Below are 19162 nucleotides of genomic sequence, written 5' to 3'. Positions count from 1 at the left end.
TTATACCTCTGCCTAGCCAGGAAGATCTCTGAGATAAAGAAGATAATAGAATATTTCCTCTAACCATAAAAACTCTATTTCCTGCTTTCTCATGGTCATAAAAACATTTCACTCACACAGAAGGCTAATAATTGTACATAAACCTTGCTGATGTGTCAGTGTGTGGTCAGCTGTCCCAGGAACAAGCTTGGTGCTGTTTCTGACCCAAATAAAATAAGCCTCTTCCCAAGCAGCTGCCTTTGCATTTTTTTTCCTTGGAGAAAGGATCTCGGGCAGATTCTTGCAACAATTGGCACCTCCAAGATGGGACTCTGAAACTGACTTGATGGACAGACCTGAGCCGGATAAGCTTTTCACCACTCCCAGCAACAACAGACCCTTTTGTCTGTAGGTAAGCTTCCCCGGACCCTGCCTGTTCAGGAGGAGGTAGTAAAGGGAGTCTTGAGTTGAACAGCTGCTTGGAAAGAAAGTGAGTACCACCAAATTTTTGTGCTTAGCGGTGAGTGTGGATGTGTAAGTACATGAAGGGGGAATCTCCTTTTCCTCCTCTGCAGTAGGATCTTGTCTTTTTTGTGCTATTCCTAACCACACCTGGCATCTTACTAGCCCAAAAAGCTGTGACCAAGGGAATCTGGAAAGCAAGAGGTCTTGGCAAAAATACAAGCCCTACTGCAGGAGAAAAGGACTGTGTGTGTGTGTGTGTGTGTGTGTGTGTGTGTGTGTGCTAGAGAGAGGGAGGGAGGGAGGGAGAGAGAGAGAGAGAGAGAGAGAGAGAGAGAGAGAGAGAGAGAGAGAGAGAGAGAGAGAGAGAGAGAGAGAGAGAGTGAGAGTGTTTGCATCTGGGCAACTACATCCTGATCCCTGGGTAGAGTCCAGCTGTATTAGAAGAAAGATCCCTTACTCTAGCCAAGCCAGAGTCTTTCCAGACCTAAGGTGTGGAAGCAGTGAGTGGGTTCAATACATAAAAATAAAGGGATGCTTACCTTCCGCTGGTCCCTCGGGTGCACATGTGCACTCCAAACTGACAGGTGACCACGATTGGATAGAATGGGGAACACCTTGTTAGGAGTTCTGCCAGGATCCCTATAGGGGAGGTTGCTACAAACATGGGATGACAAAAATTGCCTGAGCAAAGTGTGTGCACAACAATTATGTAGGGCAGTGCTTCTCAACCTTGGCAGCTTTTAAGGCATGTGGACTTCAGCTCCCAGAATTCCCCAGCCAGCCATGCTGGCTGGGGAATTCTGGGAGTTCAAGTCCACACGTCTTAAAAGCTGCCAAGGTTGAGAAGCACTGGTGTAGGGAATGGAGATGCAGCAGGCAGTCAGATTTGGCAAAATAAAGGTACTTTCACAATAAAAAAAGAGGAAAACTCTGATCTTTCCCCATATCTGTGTATTTTCCAATCATTGAGCAATGGATATGTTTATTTAGTTTTTTTGCCTTTGAAAATGAATGTCAGACCCGCCCTCAGGAAAGTAAGACTCTTGAATCCACTGAGTTGAATCAAAAGAACTTTTACTGAGAGAAACTGGATGCAGTAAAGTCTAATCGTGGAATCTGAAGGTCCCGAGTAAGGCTTAAAGCAGTTCTTTCGGTTTCCCTATCTCAACCCCCCTGACCAATCCACTGGCAGCCAATTTGACTCCGAGAAGATATTTTGAGAACACTGTGGTGCTAGGCAGGTAACAGTTCACACTCAGGGTGTGAAGGCCTTGGAACTTGGCAAAAACCAGCTGGGAAGGAGTCCGTCCAGTCTCCAAAAACAGTCCCTCTCCCTAATTCCCAAGTGAACAGCAGAAGCGGAAAAATCCCAAGTATGCCATTCCCCCCCTCCACCCGTAGCACAATAACAGGGCACCAGAGTGTGGTGGACCTGACAATAAGAAAGTTAATGAAAAAAATGAGTTACGTATGCAGTTGATTGCAAAATTGCTAAGCCTTCTTTAAAAGATCTAAGATCTAAGATGAAATTGACTATGGTGTATAAAACTAAGAGCTCTGGTTTTTTTTTTTTTGTTTCTGCATATGTATGTTTATTAAAGTCTTTGTGTGTCCTTGAGTGAAAGAATAATGAAAACAGTGCAGAGAAATTGATGACGCTTTTTATACCTCTGTCAAATATGTTTAATCACCAGAGACAATTTTTTTTAAAAGAATTCTGTTAGGAAAATGTTAAAATAAGTCAAATATATATCTTCACCCTTGTTTGCTTGGCCAGTAAAACAGGGTGAAGGGAGCCATGTTCCCTTTTCTCTCCCTGTGCTTTTAAGAACAGCCCAAGTCTGTCACGAGGGAATGTTCTAAATTCATTTAAAATCAAAGTTTTATTTTGGATTGTATGTATGTTTTAGCTAAGTGTATTGTGGGTGGATTTTGTCTGTAAACCATGAAGTATGCCTATCTGCAGATGCCTACTTATTTCTGTCCCCAAGTCTGTTGTGTGTGCATGTCTTCCCCTGTTAGCTCATTTCAGTATATAAGCCAGAAAATAACCTCTTTTTTCCCAATAATAGCTTTAAGCCTTGGACTTTCCAAATTCTGGCTGCAAACTATTCACCCCACTCCATTCCACTTCTCTGTCTCTTCTCCTAAGTCTCTGTTCCTCATCTCCTACCCAAATTCTCAACAAGCTAAATGACAATAGAATCTGAATGATTCCCACTGTAGCTGAAGGAACAACTTTGTGCAATTAAACTTGCATTTGAATTGGAAAAAAGAAAGTAACCTATTATAAAAGAGTGGAAAAAGTTGATGTTTGCAATGAAAAGGCTAAACTCTCAGTAACAAAGGACTGTCTTTCAAATATATTCCTTTTTTCTGAATGCTCTAGGAGGGGAGAAGTTTGGGCATTTTCATTTACTTTATAAGCCATCTTCCCTGAAAGGTGTTGAGTCTAATAAATTTGATCTCAAAGGGTCTCTTTTGTGTTCTAAGTCTGAGATTGAGAGTAGAGGGCTGAGGCATTCCTTTCAGTGTACATTCCCCTGTGCTTGCTCATTTTTACCCGCAAATTATCCCAGAACTGAGGTGAGGATTCAAAAGATTAAGAAAGTGGGGAAAGGACTACCAATATGCTCCACCTTCTTCTTTCCCCACCTCCTTGTACAGCATGTTGAGTTCTGGAATGTGGGGCTGATTGGGATCATATCCTCATGATATTCTGTGTGTTTCTTAATTTTTTTGCTAAGGTATGCTTGATTTTTAAAAGTATATGCTTTGTTTGTGGATAAGATGATTGATGGTTATGTAAATGGAATATTGATAGCAAATGGAAAGGTTATGTAGTGTGTAATGTGTGTGTGTATCAGGATCTGAATGATTTCTCTCTGGTTCTAGCCAAAGGACCAAAGATATAAAGCTTGACATACTTCTGCTTAATATAATTTAAGATCTAATAAAGCATGTGCATTTAAAAGTGCTTGCTACTACAAAAAGGGGTGACATGTTATTATTAAATGTAGATACTAAATCTGTTGTCCTTTTCCTTGGAGCAAAGGAAAAAAGGCAAAAAAAAAAAAAAGTAAAACAAGAAAAGAAACAGAGCTACCGGTAGTTTGGTCTAAGTCAGTGGTTCTCAACCTTTTTAATGCCGCGACCCCCAACTGGTCGTAAGTCGAGGACTACTCAACCGGTTGTAAGTCAAGGACTACTCAACTGGTGCGGCACCGTTTGCAGAATGGGACTTTTGGCGGGCTCAGCAGGGCAGAGACAGCCTGGACAATTCCTATTGGCTTTCGAAAGCCAATAGAATTAGACTCTATTCAAGAGAGTCTATTCTATTGGCTTTCAAAAGCCAATAGATTAAAAGGGAATAGTACAGCTAAGGAAAAGGGGAAAAAATGGCGGACTGCGTTGTTTGGCGACCCCCGTCAAATGGTCATTTGACCCCAAATGGGGTCCTGACCCACAGATTGAGAACCACTGGTCTAAGTGGTTAAGGCACTGGGCTGGAAAGTAAAGGAGATTGTGAGTTTACATCCTGCCTTGGCTCTGGGGGCTGGCTGGATGACTTTGGGTCAATCATTCTCTCTCAGTCATAGGGAAGAGGCACTGGCAAGCCACTTCGGAAAGAGTTGCCAAGAAGATGGATTCAACAGCATAAGCTTAATATTTTTTAGGAATAGTTATCTACATTTTCCTTTAATCTTCAGAAAACAAGGGTTTTGTAATAATATTTTTTTCCCCTGCCAAACTTGATGGGGCTAGGGAAGGGGGGGGACATTTATTTGTCTCCCCAGCTACCCTATTCCTAACTGCTGTGATTTATATTCCAGCTCAAGGCTGGGCTTTGAAATGGATGACTCTTACCTGTGTCTTTTATCTTCTGTGTGCTTTACCTTTAAAACCCTAGATGGGTCATGAGAACAAGTTTTTGGATTTCCTTCCTGTCCCTTAACATGGCATCTGATAAGGGAGAAAGGGGGGGAGAGAGAGAGAAAAGTAAAGTTTGGAACATTTCGAAAGGTATAGTCTATCTCAGGGGTTCTCAACCTTGGCAACTTTAAGACTTGTGGACTTCAACTCTCAGAATTCTGGGAGTTGAAGTCCACAAGTCTTAAAGTTGCAAGGTTGAGAACCCCTGGTCTATCTGAAACAAGATTTTTTTTTTCTTTCATTTCTTCAACTTTTGGCTCTGGAAGCAATCCATATACTAAAGGGATATATTGCTATGTACATTTTCCAGCTCTGCTAGATCTGACCATAGGAAATTAGTAAGGAAATGGGAAAGTATACAAATCCTTTGCAATTGAAGGGAGTGGGAATGTGATGGTCAGTCCAGCTTTGCCTCAGGATTATTTGAATTTTTTTTGCGATCATGTTAATCTCTTCTGATTTATTGCCTCTAAAAATCAGCCTAGCAACCTCATCATAAGCAGTGGGCCATCCCCATGAAAGGCAAGAAAGTGACCGAGATTTTTCAATTTGTCAATTTCCTCAAAGTTTTTTTTCTTCAGCTTATCTGCCTCCTGTCTGACCATTGAAGGAGAGGAAGGCACTCATCATCACCTAGTCTATGCAACAACAACAAAAGGAAAAAAGGTTTGAAAACAAGTGCCTGTTTTCCTACTAATAGCCACAATTGAGAGAGAGCTGCAGGAACCTGGCAAATAATTCCTGTTGTGGAACAAGCCTAACACCAATGGGCATAGATGTATGTTATATGGTGTACTAGGACCCTAGTTTCCCCACAATAACAGCTGGTGGTTGTCTTTTTTGGTAGACTTCAGTAGGATGAGAAGGACTGTAGTTGCTTCACATAAAACTGTTATGTCCCGAGCCTTGCAAACGGTTTGGGCGTTTGCAGGCAGTCCCAGGCAGGTGCAAAGCTGCCCGGGACCAGACAGGCTGTCGCCAGCGCCGTGCGCATGCGCGGGTGCTGGCGCGGGAAAAGTAACCCATTTACCCGGGAGTTGCCTATATAAGAGGCTGCGAGGCGTTTGGGAGAGGCTGAAGCCATCTTCCTGTAAGCTGAACGCTGAATAAAAGAAACTGAGAACTCCAGCTGCTTCTCGTGTCTGTTTTCCCGCCAAGGACGCAACACTGGCGACGAAGGTGGGATGCCTTGCACTACCTGGAAAGGAAAAAAGTGTAAGCTTACCCAAGGAGTCCTGAGCGGCGGAAGAGGAACGGTGTTGACTCAGCAGCTGCCCGCCAATCCAGTGCGCATTCGGGGGTAGGCTGGCTGATAGACCCGTCTCCTGAAGATCCGAAGATGGCGAAAATCGGAAGGCTTTCAGAATTCGACGTCTCACATCCAGAGCAGTGGGAGTCCTACGTATCCAGAATGGAGAACTACTTCAAGGCAAACCAAGTGAGGGAAGATAGCTTGAAGGCGGCCACCCTGCTTTGCGTTTGCGGCCAAGACGCCTTCGAAATCGCAGAAAACATTGCAGCACCGGTCCCAGTAGAGTCTGTAAGCTACGCAGACCTGAAGAAGCTGCTGAAGGAGCACTTCAACCCCAAGGTGTCCGTTATCTCATGGCGCCACACTTCGAACAGAGGATCAACGGTCCGGTGAGTCAGCCAAGGAATACATCGCCGCGTTACGGAAGGCCGCCAAGCCCTGCGAGTTCAAGGACCTCGAGGAACGACTGAGGGACCGATTCGTGTGCGGGTTAAGGCATCGAGAGCTACAACAGAGACTTTTCGCTAAGGAAGAATTATCCTTCCAAGACGCCTTAAGGGAAGTCACCGCAGAAGAAGCAGCAGGCGGCGCCGTCAAGAACATGCGGCCGATCAGAAACAGTGCAGAGGGTGCGTCCGTGCACCAGGAAGATGTCCAACGAAACTCCGAGGAGGATCCGGACGAGGAAGTCAACCGTCTACACCCCGCGAAGGAAGGAAACCAGAAGGGAAGCTCTTCGGCTCCGTTCAAGTGCATCGGCTGTGGAGGTCGCCACAGGAGAACCGACTGCAAGTTCCGCTCCGCTACCTGCCGGGCATGCGGCAAACAAGGGCACATTGCAGCTGTGTGTCTGGGCCGACGAAAGGCACAACCCCAAGAAGAACGCCTGAAGGGTACCAGACTCCCCAGCCAGAATAGGGTAGGTTTTTGCGCTTCGCGAAGAAGCATCTGTAGGACAGGCACACACAAGCCCATGAAGAAAAAGCTGTCACTCAACGTGAAGCTACAAGGGGTTCCATTATCTATGGAACTAGACACAGGGTCTGCCCTTTCCATCATTTCATTGCATACATTTAGGAAGATTTGTTCCAGTAGTGGGACTAAGGCCAAGTTAAGGCCTTCTGATATTGTATTAACAGATTTTCAGAACTCAAGAGTGTGTGTTAAGGGGGAGGCCACCCTTAACGTGCAATACAAGAGTTTTGAAGGTCCACTAGACTTATTAGTAGTAGGGGGTGAACGAACGAGTCTCATAGGACTCGATTGGTTTGAGGCCCTGGGGATACACGTCACAGGACTCAACAGCTTACAAACACTCGACCTACAGGAAGTCTGCAAAGAATTTGCAGATGTTTTCAGCCCCCAGCTGGGCACATTCAAAGGACCACCTGTGTCCTTAAAGCTAGACCCCACTGTCACTCCCATTAGGATTAAAGCAAGAAGGGTCCCTTTTGCTTTAAAAAGTAAGATTGACACTGAATTAGACAAACTAATCCAACAGGGAATCCTAGAACCTGTTGATTCCAGCCCGTGGGAGACCCCCATTGTCACGCCTCTAAAGGCAAATGGGGACATTCGCATTTGTGCTGATTACAAATGCACACTCAATAAGGCATTGCAGCAACATGCCTATCCTGTTCCTGTGGTCAGTCACATCCTGGCCTCTCTCAAGGGGGGGCGTGTTTTTGCAAAGCTTGACCTAGCTCAAGCATATCAACAGCTGCCTGTTGATGATGATGCTGCTATAGCTCAGACCATTGTGACCCACAGGGGAGCCTTTAAGGTAAAAAGGCTACAGTTTGGAGTGAATGTCGCTCCTGGGATTTTCCAAAGCGTTATGGAAAACACACTACGAGGTATACCAGGGGTCTGCCCCTACTTTGACGATGTCTTGATTGCAGGAGACTCCACACACATTCTAGCTGAAAGGCTTAGGGCTGTCCTGTTAAGATTCAGGAAATCAGGCCTCAAGCTCAGAAAAGACAAATGCCAGATTGGGGTGCCTTCTACTGAATTTCTGGGATTCAAAATTGATGCTGCTGGGATTCATCCTGCTGAATCCAAACTAACTGCTATTTTAGAAGCACCCAGGCCAAAGTCTAAGGCCGAACTTCAGGCCTTCTTAGGCCTCCTGAATTTCTACAATTCTTTTCTTCCACATAAAGCTAGTGTAGCTGAGCCTCTTCACAGGCTACTAGACAAACAAGCTGTGTGGCTGTGGTCACAAGCACATGAGGCTTGCTTTAAAGAAGTCAAGGCCTTGCTCACTTCTAACAGTGTTCTTGCACATTTCAACGAGTCTCTTCCTGTGTGCATCGCTTGTGATGCATCCCCCTACGGGGTTGGAGCTGTCCTGAGTCACCTCAGGTCTGATGGAACTCAGGTTCCTATTGCATACTACTCCAGAACACTGTCTTCTGCCGAGCGCAACTACGCTCAGATAGACAGGGAGGCTCTGGCTGTTGTTGCTGGAATTAAAAAATTCCACGATTTTCTATATGGCAGGCATTTCACGGTCTTCACTGACCATAATCCTCTGCTGGGACTGTTTACCACACGTAAGCAGACTCCCCAAATCATTTCCCCTAGAATGCTTAGGTGGTCTATTTTTTGTCTGCATATGATTTTTCTTACTCCACAAGCCTGGGAAAGAAATGGGCCATGCTGATGGCCTCAGTAGATTGCCTCTGCCAGTAGTAGAAGCTGACCCTGCGCCAGCTGTCAACATTCTATCAATCCAAGCCTTGCCCGAGCTCCCTCTTAGTGCCAGGGATGTTGCCGCTGAAAGGGATGTTGTTACCACTGAAACAGGTACAGATCACACACTTTCACGTGTCCGCTCCTGGGTCCTGTCCGGGTGACCTGAGCACTGCCCTAGTCCTGAGTTTCAGAGTTTCTGGTCCAAAAGGAACGAACTGTCCCTTTCTCAGGGTTGTCTGCTTTGGGGAAACAGAGTTGTCATTCCCACCTCAATGAGGACTAGGGTCTTAGAATCCCTCCACGAGGGTCATCCTGGCATTGTTCATATGAAGGCTCTTGCACGCAGCCACTTGTGGTGGCCTGGTTTAGATAAAGATATTGAGGCTAAGGTGCACGCATGCCACCTGTGCCAACGATCTCGCCCAGAGATGCCCCAAGCTCCTGTGCATAGATGGGAGGAAACACAGTCCCCATGGTCTAGGGTGCACATTGACTACGCTGGGCCCTTTCAGGGCCAGTTCTTCTTGGTCCTTGTTGACAGCCATTCAAAATGGCTTGAGGTTGTGCCTGTCTCATCCACCACCACTGCAAAGACTATTCAGGTACTGAGGGGGATTTTTGCTGCACACGGGCTGCCAGATGTCATTGTGTCCGACAACGGCCCTCAATTCACCTCCTCCGAATTCCAAGCTTTCTTACAGGCAAACCTGATTCGTCATGCCACGTCTGCGCCTTTTCACCCGTCCACCAACGGTATGGCTGAACGCATGGTGCGCATCGCAAAGGACGCCTTGAAGAGACTCACCTACGGGGACTGGCATCACAGGTTGGCTGATTTTCTCCTTTCTTATCGCACCACACCGTCCACTTCTACAGGGAGAAGTCCAGCTGAACTTCGTTGGGGGCGCAACTTACTACTAGACTTGACCGGTTGCATCCGGACAGACTGCCTTCATCTACCTCACATCCTAGGGCACCTAGACAACTACTTGTGGGTGCCCCGGTTTGGGCTCGCAATTACGGGCCTGGTCATACATGGGTCCCCGCTTCTGTGTCCAGGATCACAGGTCCTCTCTCCTACGAGGTTGCCCTGGACAACGGTCGTGTCCTGCGTCGGCACATCGACCAACTTCGCTCTAGGCGAGACTTTTCTGATGACTCCTGGGTCTTTTCCAGGGGGGGAGGGGGACCCTTTGGAGCAAAGGGAAGGGCAAGAGCTACTGCCCATCTCCACTGAGGGAGCCACAAACGGCTCCATCCCAAGGGTTCCGCAATTGCTCCGAAAAGAAAGTCATGGAGCTTACCCACACAACAGGCACTCACGCCTACTCCAGCCAGGGAGTCACCCCGGGGGCATACTCACTTTCCACACACATCACACAGCACTCCAGCAACGGAGGATACCCGGGGGCATCCCAACAAATCATTCCCCGCAAGAGAGCTGGCACACAATTCCCAAGGTTGGCCTGACCTTACCCCAAATCCTACAGGGGGTCAAACATACACAGAGCTAGTCGAGGAGCCAAGTCCCGACTACAACACCCCTAGCACAAATCAGGGAACACCTGAGTTTTGGGAAAGTACAGAAACCCACACGAGCCCGAGCACAGAATGGGGTTCAGGGAATGGACAGCCTCCTGACAGGTCTTGGACTGACCTAGGAGGTTCTACAGAGACGCCCAGCAGTGGCTATCACTTCAAGGGGCCTGAGGGTCTACAGCTAGGTAGGACAACCAGGTCACAAAGCAACAGAAGCCCTGGCCTGACGAGCCCGGTGGGCAAGCAAGCAGGCCAGGCATCGGGGCACAGTCCTTGGAAGACACCAGGGCACAATAGAGAGAACAGGCTCACGCCTCCCTCCAGTCAGGGGACTTATGCCAGTAACCCAGAGCTAAGAAGGTCACAGAGAGCAAAGAAATCTCCTAAGTACCTAGAAGATTACATAACATTGTTGGCAAGACAAAGCCAGTAAACAGTGGGAACACTGGGGAGCAAATTGTCGTGTAAAATAAATGTTGTATGTTGATAGTAGTTTTAGCCCGGGGGAAAGGGGTGTTATGTCCCGAGCCTTGCAAACGGCTCGGGCGTTTGCAGGCAGTCCCGGGCAGGTGCAAAGCTGCCCGGGACCAGACAGGCTGTCGCCAGCGCCGTGCGCATGCGCGGGTGCTGGCGCGGGAAAAGTAACCCATTTACCTGGGAGTTGCCTATATAAGAGGCTGCGAGGCGTTTGGGCGAGGCTGAAGCCATCTTCCTGTAAGCTGAACGCTGAATAAAAGAAACTGAGAACTCCAGCTGCTTCTCGTGTCTATTTTCCCGCCACGGACTCAACAAAAACATTGATGCTTTCACCAGAAAAAAACAAACCTGCCTTTCTCTCACTTGCATTTCAATAGCCAGATCCCCACCATTGAACAATATCAACAATTGATTTGTTTTCACTGGGACTACTGTATGTTGTACTCTTTAGCAGATTGATTTAATGGAATGGGGTGGTGGTGGTATAAAAAGTAGTGAACTCTATGCTTGTAATTATTGCTATGTTTTCACCTATTCTGTGCAATTATTATAGCATGCAGTTACAACACACACACACACACACACACACACACACACACAGAGAGAGAGAGAGAGAGAGAGAGAGAGAGAGAGAGAGAGAGAGAGAGAGTATAGCCAAGCCAGACCTTAACAAACCCATCAAATAAAACTCCAGAGAATAATTGCAGAAGACTGAGTGTGTATATTGTGAAGGTTAAACTTGTTGGGGTAATCTTATATATTTCACACAAAGTAAAAGGAATTTGGTTGGCAATAACAGTATTTTTCTAGGTCAGATCAGGGAATGTCTTCCATACAGGGCAGATCATGGCTCCTATAAAGGACAAACCATGGCTACCACAATTATTAGCGACCTTTTACTGATGCGCAAAATCCAATAAATTGGCTATGCATAAAGGGGGGATTGAAAGAAGTTAAAAAGCCTTTGTTCTGCCCCCCTCCTTTTAACAGCCTTCTGATCTGAAGTCAGAGAAACCCATCCCACTAATAAAATACAATGTTTCCTTTAAAAGGCAAGGGAGTTTTAATACTTGTGCCAATCCTCTTACATCTCTGCCTAGCCAGGAAGATCTCTGCTGATAAAGAAGATAACAGACTATTTCTTCTAACCATAAAACCTCTATTTCCTGCTTTCTCATGGTCATAAAAACATTTCACTCACACAGAAGACTAATAATTGTATATAAACCTTTGCTGATGTGTCAGTGTGTGGTCAGCTATCCCAGAAATAAGCTTTGTACTGTTTTTGACCCAAATAAAATAAGAACCTTATTCCCAAGCGTTTTGTCTTTTGCGTTTTTTTCCTTAGAGAAAGGATTTCAGGAAGATTTTTGCAACAAACATTACACTCAGACAAAACTGGTGTAAAAAATTGTATCCATGACATCTTACTCCTGTTGATTGCTAAAAGGGGCAATTTTTAAAAAAATGGTTGTAAATGCACTGATCAGGTCAAATTACTTTTCTATAGATGGAAAATAAGAGAGAGAGAAAAATCCATACTCTGTTGTAAAGCCCAAGAACTCAGGATAATGATTTATGAATGAATGAAGCAAATTCTAAAAGTTGAATTCTCTTTCCAACCTTTCTTCTTAAGTATTCTTCAGTTTCCCACAAAGTATACCAAATTAGCTCAAATTTGGCAAAAGCTGTTAGGACACCTTATCGTTCTTTTTGAAAATCAAAATATAATTTCCCTTGTACAAAGGGGTAAGAAATCCATTATGGAGTTCAATTCAATACAGAAACCATTTTTGAATTGCTACTCCTCATTCTGACTTCAAGTTTTTTTTTCTTATATAAGAAAGTACAGTGGTAGTGAACCTATGGCACTGGTGCGAGAGGCGGCACTCGGAGCCCTCTCTGTGGGCGCATGTGCCATTGCCCCAGCCTTGCCTCCCCCCATGACCCCCTCACCAGCAGCCCTCCTGGAGGTGCTGAAATAGGACCAGATCACCGCCCCCACAGGGGTCGAAGAAAGTCGTGTTTAAGTTTCGGTCCATCAGGAGTATAGTGATCACTGCTGCAAGTACTGGTAATGCTAGAAGTAGTATAATTGCGGTGATTATAACAGATCAGACAAAAAGGGGGATGTTAAATATTGGTATTGATTTGGGTTTTATATTGATGCACATAGTAATGAAGTTGATTGCCCCAAGAATAGAGGATGCCCCGGCTAGATGGAGGGAGAAGATGGCTAAGTCTACAGACGGGCCGGAGTGAACTAAGTTTCCGGAAAGGAGTGGGTAGACAGTTCAACCTGTTTCTGCGCCTGCTTCAACATAAGAGGAGGATAGTAGTAGAAGTAGTGCTGGGGGTAAAAGCCAAAAGCTCATGTTATTTATTCGAGGGAAGGCTATGTCGGGGGTTCCAATTATTAGGGGGACTACTCAATTTTTATTTTTATTAAAAGTTTTACAATTTTACAATAAAATCCCTCTCCCACTCCTCCCTACCCTTCCCAGAGCTGAATACAGGGTTAACTAGAACTAAAAATACAAAACATTTAAACTTCAGTAAACCTCAAACAAAAGTTACATTAAAAAAAAAATTCCAATATATATATATAATAAAGAAGTCCAATATATATATATAATAAAAAATACTTATTGTCTTAAACTTTAAACTTTAAAAATAAATTATTCAAAGCTAAATAATGTCTTTTAATATCATACTTATACTGTATAAAGTTTATCCATCTTTTCCACACCAAGAGGTATTTCTCTTGCAATTGATCTTTCAAATAAGCCGAAATTTTTGCCATTTCAGATAAATAAGAAACTTTAAAAAAACCATTCCTCCAAGGTAGGCAAAAATTCCTTCTTCCAATAATGTCCTATCAACAACCTTGCCGCTGTAATTAAGAGGACTACTCAATTTTCAAACCCCCCGATTATAATGGGTATGACTATGAAGAAGATTATAATGAATGCATGGGCATTTACTAAGACATTAAAGATCTGGTCGCTGCCAAATAATGACCCGGGCTGTGTTAGTTCCATGCGTATTAGAATACTTAGGCCGGCCCCAATAAGCCCGGACCATGCACCGAATATAAGGTATAGGGTTCTGATATCTTTGTGGTTTGTTGAAAACAGTCAACGAGTAATATACACAGGTAGTATGGCTGATTTAAGCGGTAAACTGTAAATTTACACATAGGTAATTCCTTGCTGCCAGGCCTTGAGGTGTCATCATGTCAGACTGCAAATCTGAAGTCGGCCCTCCGCCCAGGGCTTCTCCGTTTCCCCCCCCCCAAATAGAGAAGGTAGATTAAAGTCCGTTGGTTTGGATGGCTAGCTGTTAATTAGTTTTTTGTAGGATCGAGGCCTACTAGTCTAGAGAGCTTAAAATGTCTGTGTTGCAAGCAGGAGATGTGGTGGTACTGCAAGCTCTGCAGAAACTAAAGTAGTGCTTTATTTGGGGCTTTGAAGGCTCCTAGTTTGATATAACTTAAGTTTCTATAGGTTTGGTGAGAGTGGCAGGAGTAGTATTATTATAGTTGCTAGTATGATTGAGAATAGTGGGAATTTTTTGTGCAGTGTCCATCATTTTATTTGTGTGGTGGATATGCGTGTGGGGGGTATTGTTATAGTTAGAATATAGGTTAGTCGGATATAGACATATAGGCTTGGTAGGGAGGACATGGCTATGAGGGTGGCTTCTATGGTTAAGTTGAAGGTGGTTATTTTGTTAAGAATGAGTCATTTTGGTATGAACCCTGTGAGTTCTTGTTCTGTCTTAGGCACAAAGCCAAGTGGATGACCTAGGCAAGTAAACAGGCCACTAAGGAACTTCCCCAAGAACTCAGTGGGACTGTGGCAAACATCATTGGAAGTTGACTTAAGTCAGCTTGCACAAGAGTTCATCAAGTGCAATCTGTACCCACTGTCTCCACTGCTGTCCTATATAGGCTTGAACCCCCTCAGCCAGATAATCAAAAGGACTATATACAGGTATAAATTCAAGAATAGAACTATCATCAGACATCTCTATATGAATGACATCAAGCTATATGTTTCTTCTAACATGAATGTACAGTGAGGACACTGGGATGTCATTCAGACAAGAGAAGTATGACCAGATGATGGTCAAAAGAGGAAAAGTAGTTTATTGCCCAACTAGTTAAGTAATGAGATGTCTGCAAGAAAACAACCACACTTGGAAATCACCGAGGACCCCACAGATTAGAGCTGCATTTTTATTAGTGTATTTTTCTTAACTGTTACTAGAATGTCCATAGGTAAATACAGGAAAGATAAAACTACTATGTCACAGCTCTGGTACCAAAATGCACATTGCCATAGCAGAGAAATTGACCTATAACCTCCATCTGTGTTCTGGTTAAACTAAGGTCTTCTCAAATGAATGGCCTTATTTTATATCTTAAAACTAATTAGAGGAACCATAATAGTCTACAAAAGTAACAAATTATAGGCATGTAATTACATTGTAAAGTCAAACCTTTGGTGGATTCTGTTCACACAAACCAGTAATATGGTTTGCTTGGTTTGAGCTTAATTAGTTTGTGAATCACAGTGATCTATAAACTATTATTTAGCACTCATATAAAAGACATGTAGATTCTTTAAAAATCATTATTAAAACATACCACAGTTTACTGTAATGTGTAATCCTTTCAATTGCCTTCCAATAATTTTTGCCCCACAAAATACACCGAGACAGAAGTCACTATTTTGGGAATATAGAAGTCACTGCCCACTTTTTCAGGTGGTGTATGTTATCTTTTGCATCAACAGAGGACTGACAATACTTTAATAGTCCTCCACTCAATTGATCACGCAAGGAACACTATGGTTTGGCCACTACCATATCTATGGCTTGGGAGATACTGATAGCATATCCTCTACTAGAAGGTTTGCTTTCTTTTGCCCTTTTGTTCTTTTTTCTAATCCTGTTAGGCATCTTCTGGGAATAAAGCCAGTGTGTAAAATGTCACAGTACTAGTTTGTAGACTAGTCCATGCAGGAAGCATATTTGTTATATTAATAATCTATTTGATTTATTTTTTTTAAATCAAAACATTATCACTTCAGAAGTTATGCATTTTATTATGCATACCTGCTTTAAGAGGTGTAGAGTTTAAAGTTACAATATAACTTTTTAATTTACAGAGTGGATAAATGATTATGCTCAGAATGATCCAACTTGAAAAGAAATGATAGGATTAAAATAACAGATTCCCTCCCTCACCATTTTTTATAAGAATAGAGAGAATATAAAAATACATGTGCACAAAAATTGAAAATTATCAACTCTAAGAATCCCAGATCCAAATGGATATAGACCAGTTGTGGGATTCAGCCAGTTCACACCAGTCAGCAGAACCGGTAGCTAATTTTTTGTTGCCCAGGCCCAAAATGGACTTCCGGAAGCGGCATCCACACAGAGAACTGGTTGTTCACATATCTGATTCCCACCACTGATATAGACCCCTTTTTCTTGCACTGTATTTTAACCACATTTGCAGATACTACTTTTTTAATAACTATAAAATAGGAACTGTCCAAGAAATCCTATAAAAAAAACAGTAATGTGACAATATTAATGGTCCTGTGGGTACAAAATTCTGGATGCTTCAGTAATTGTACAATGAATCAATTTGTTGTGAAGATCAAATAGTCTACCCCTGGTTTATGAGCACCATCTGCAACCTTCCCAGCCAGCTTCCGATAAACAGAGTCAATGGAGGAAGCCAGATTAGCTTAACGACCACATGATTCACTTAACAACTGCAGTGATTTACTTAACGACTGTGGCAAAAGTCATAACATGAGGACAAATCACTCAACAATTATCAGGCTTTGCAACCAAAATTTGGGGCTCAATTGTGGTTGTAAGTTGAGGTGAAAACTACCAATATTTATTGAGCTTTCACACCCAGCCATTTGTTGTTTATTGACATATAATACCTTGTTTGTTTATTTTATTTAGCTGCTTTCATTCTTAAAAGGAACATAGCAAATGAAAAGTAGAAGTTTGTATCTTCTCTTCTGGGTCACAGAAAGCACATCTCTCCTCCCCACACAGCATGTCCTATTGCAAGGATGAGCAGTAATAAGTTCTCATTGGTACCCTTGTGATGGACCCCTACTTGGGGCTAAGGAATATGATTTGCATTCAACAAGATCCAGATTCAATCCCAGGCACCTTATGGTAGCCCTGCAAGAAATGCTTCTTGAATCTGGCGAGCAACTGCCTCTGCTAATTGATAAATCTGAATTAAATAGGTCAAAAATATGATTTGGTAAAGGTAGCTCTTTGTGTCCCTGCAACTATGACTGGGAATGATGGAGAGATGCCTCCTTTCCTGCACAGGTATTCCCAACATTTGCATACACACACGCACACGCGCACACACACACACAATGTGCTTTCCTACACTAGGGTAGGAAAACTATAGTAAACTGTAAGTTTAACTGGTCAAGGAATGTACCTGTTTCTGCTCAGTTTTATTTTGTTTATCTCCAATGTGATTGGTCTACCTCTCCACAAAGGATGAAGAAAAAGGGCTATTTTCTATAGTCACACACTCCTCAAGACCACAAAACTACAAGATGGCCCAATAGGTAGTGGTGGGATTCAGCCAGTTTATACCAGTTCGGCAGAATCGGTAACTACTTTTTTGTTGCCCAGGTTCAGAATGGACTTCTCTCTCTCTCTCTCTCTCTCTCTCTCTCTCTCTCTCTCTCTCTATCCCTCCCTCCCTCTCTCTCTCTCTCTCTCCCTCTCCCTCTTCCTCTCTCCCTTCTCCCTTTCCCTCTCCCCCTCCCTTTCTCTCTCTCTCTCTCTCTCTCTTCCTTTGAAATTAGGAGAAAGTAATACAGGATGTGGAGTCAAGGAACTGGGGAGAGGACACCAGGGGAAAAGGAAATTTAAGACCTCCGATCTTTCATCCAATAAGCCCTACTATGCCACTAGAGACCTTGATTACAGTACTGCTAAATCTCTATGTTGAATTTTCAAATTAATTTACAAGTAAAAGCTACTTAATTAATTAAGATTTAGGTTTATTGATTTTTGTTGTTGTTGTTGGATGTACTCTTAGCATTTTGGGCTGATTTAAAATATGCCTGATACTCAGGACAGTTTCCGAACTAGTTTTATAAAAAGAAGTCATAAGAAATGTATAGAAGGCTTGATTAAGATTAAGGGCCGGATTTGAATCTTGTCTTGTGGGTTAAATGCATATGTTTCTATTTGTAAATGCCTAGAAATATGACACATTGAAATTATTGCATTACAAATGCAATGTTGCAGGTATATTAATATTTTTATTTACCTTGACATTTTCATATGGAGTTTGTTCATAGGCTAATGTAATTTTATTTCTCTTCTGGTGATTTATTTATTCATTGCTACTTATCATTTCCAGTTTCTATTTCAAAACTGCTTGCATCCAGTAAGTGCAAGATTTGGGTTAAGAGAACAGGAAAAAGATACCCTTAATCAATCTCCCTTTCTCAGGAAACTCATCTCTTCCTTATTCAGATTTGGTTGCTTACTCTCACTGAGTCCAAATATACAGAAGCATTGAAGGAGACAGCACCAAACAAATGAGGCTATTGCTTCATCTCTAAGGTTAATAGTGAAACACTTGCAAAACTTCAGGCTACAATGGATGACCAATGATCCTTATTGGTGATGTGTGCTCTGCTCTTGGAAATCATCAGAAAAAGTTCTTGCCAAACTAAAACATTTCAAGCCTTGTAAATGTGAGACATTCCTCTGTCTCCTTATAAATGAACATTGCTAAGTGGGTGCTGACCAGAGAGGCTAAAAACAACTCTGTTACTGTTGTGCTAACAAATTATTCTGTGGCAGGAGAATTACATATATGCATTCCAAGAATGCATGACCTTGTCTTCCACAGGAACAACAATGTAGAGAGACATTTTCTCTCTTATTCTTTTACTTATCCGATATTGTAAGATAAACTGCCTATCCTGGCCACATCTCATATAATCAAGTAATTCCACTTGTAAGAAGTGGCTTGCAAAACATCCTATATTCTCATAATCCTAAAAATCATCTGGATTAAAAGCTGAACTTTACTTCAGTGCTTGGCAATGGGGTAGAATTCCCCTTTGCACCTGAAGGCAGTACAGGACAGTTGATGTCACATAAGTACAAAGGGCTAATTATGAGGGCTGGATTTGGAAAGAGATTTGATTGGTATCCCTGCTAGCAGTCTATCTGTCAACTGTCAACCCTATCTCTTTCACATCTAGCAATGCAGGCTCTATGCCTCTATTTTCTTTCTGTAATGTTAAAGTTGTTGGCCGTTGCGTTCTGCCCATTTAGAGGTTGTTGTCCAATGATAGCAATCTTCAGTTAGCCTTTGCTATTTTTGTGGTGTTAAAAAAATGATCCATGCTCATTTCCATGCCCAGCTATGGCTAAATATAAACAGCTTAATGATTAGAGACTAAAATACATTTAATATTTTTTTTCTTATCTCATGGATATTTATTTAAATCTTGAGATCCAAATTATTGTGGGAAGTCAATTAACGCATTAACCCAATGTGTACCTACTCTACTTTGAAAGACAAATTCCATGTTGGACATCATTGGGGGAAAAAAAGCCATCAGCATGGCAATATCAGCTTAATCAAGACTCAGTCTAGAACTTATCTTTATCTTGGCAGTCTCCTTTACAAGAACTAATCATGACTAATCTTGCTTAGCTAGTTTTTCTGAGATCAGCTAAGATTCGCTAATGAAGCTACCTGCTTTGGACTTAACAAGTAATAAT

General features: G+C 42.9%; 1 protein-coding gene across 2 annotated transcripts in view; it reads left to right on the top strand.

Moving 5' to 3' along the window:
• LOC120320077 (SH3 domain-binding glutamic acid-rich-like protein) overlaps positions 1-19162 on the top strand; it is a 31778-nt gene that overhangs the window by 1557 nt on the left and 11059 nt on the right. Inside the window, exon 2 of one of the 2 annotated variants that reach the window (XM_039369521.1) lies at positions 12522-12626. The exons of the other annotated variant lie outside the window; for it this stretch is intronic. Within the exon in view, the coding sequence (XP_039225455.1) occupies positions 12552-12626 (75 nt within the window). The 5' untranslated portion in view covers positions 12522-12551. The remainder of the gene's footprint in view (positions 1-12521; positions 12627-19162) is intronic. 2 annotated transcript variants of the gene reach the window in all.

Source organism: Crotalus tigris, unplaced genomic scaffold, assembly GCF_016545835.1.
Source record: "Crotalus tigris isolate CLP2741 ecotype Arizona unplaced genomic scaffold, ASM1654583v1 scf7180000017601.7605149639:7615979, whole genome shotgun sequence".
Taxonomy (NCBI): domain Eukaryota; kingdom Metazoa; phylum Chordata; class Lepidosauria; order Squamata; family Viperidae; genus Crotalus; species Crotalus tigris.
The sequence above is the reverse complement of the archived record's forward strand: the minus strand, read 5'-3'. Positions and strand labels throughout refer to the sequence as shown.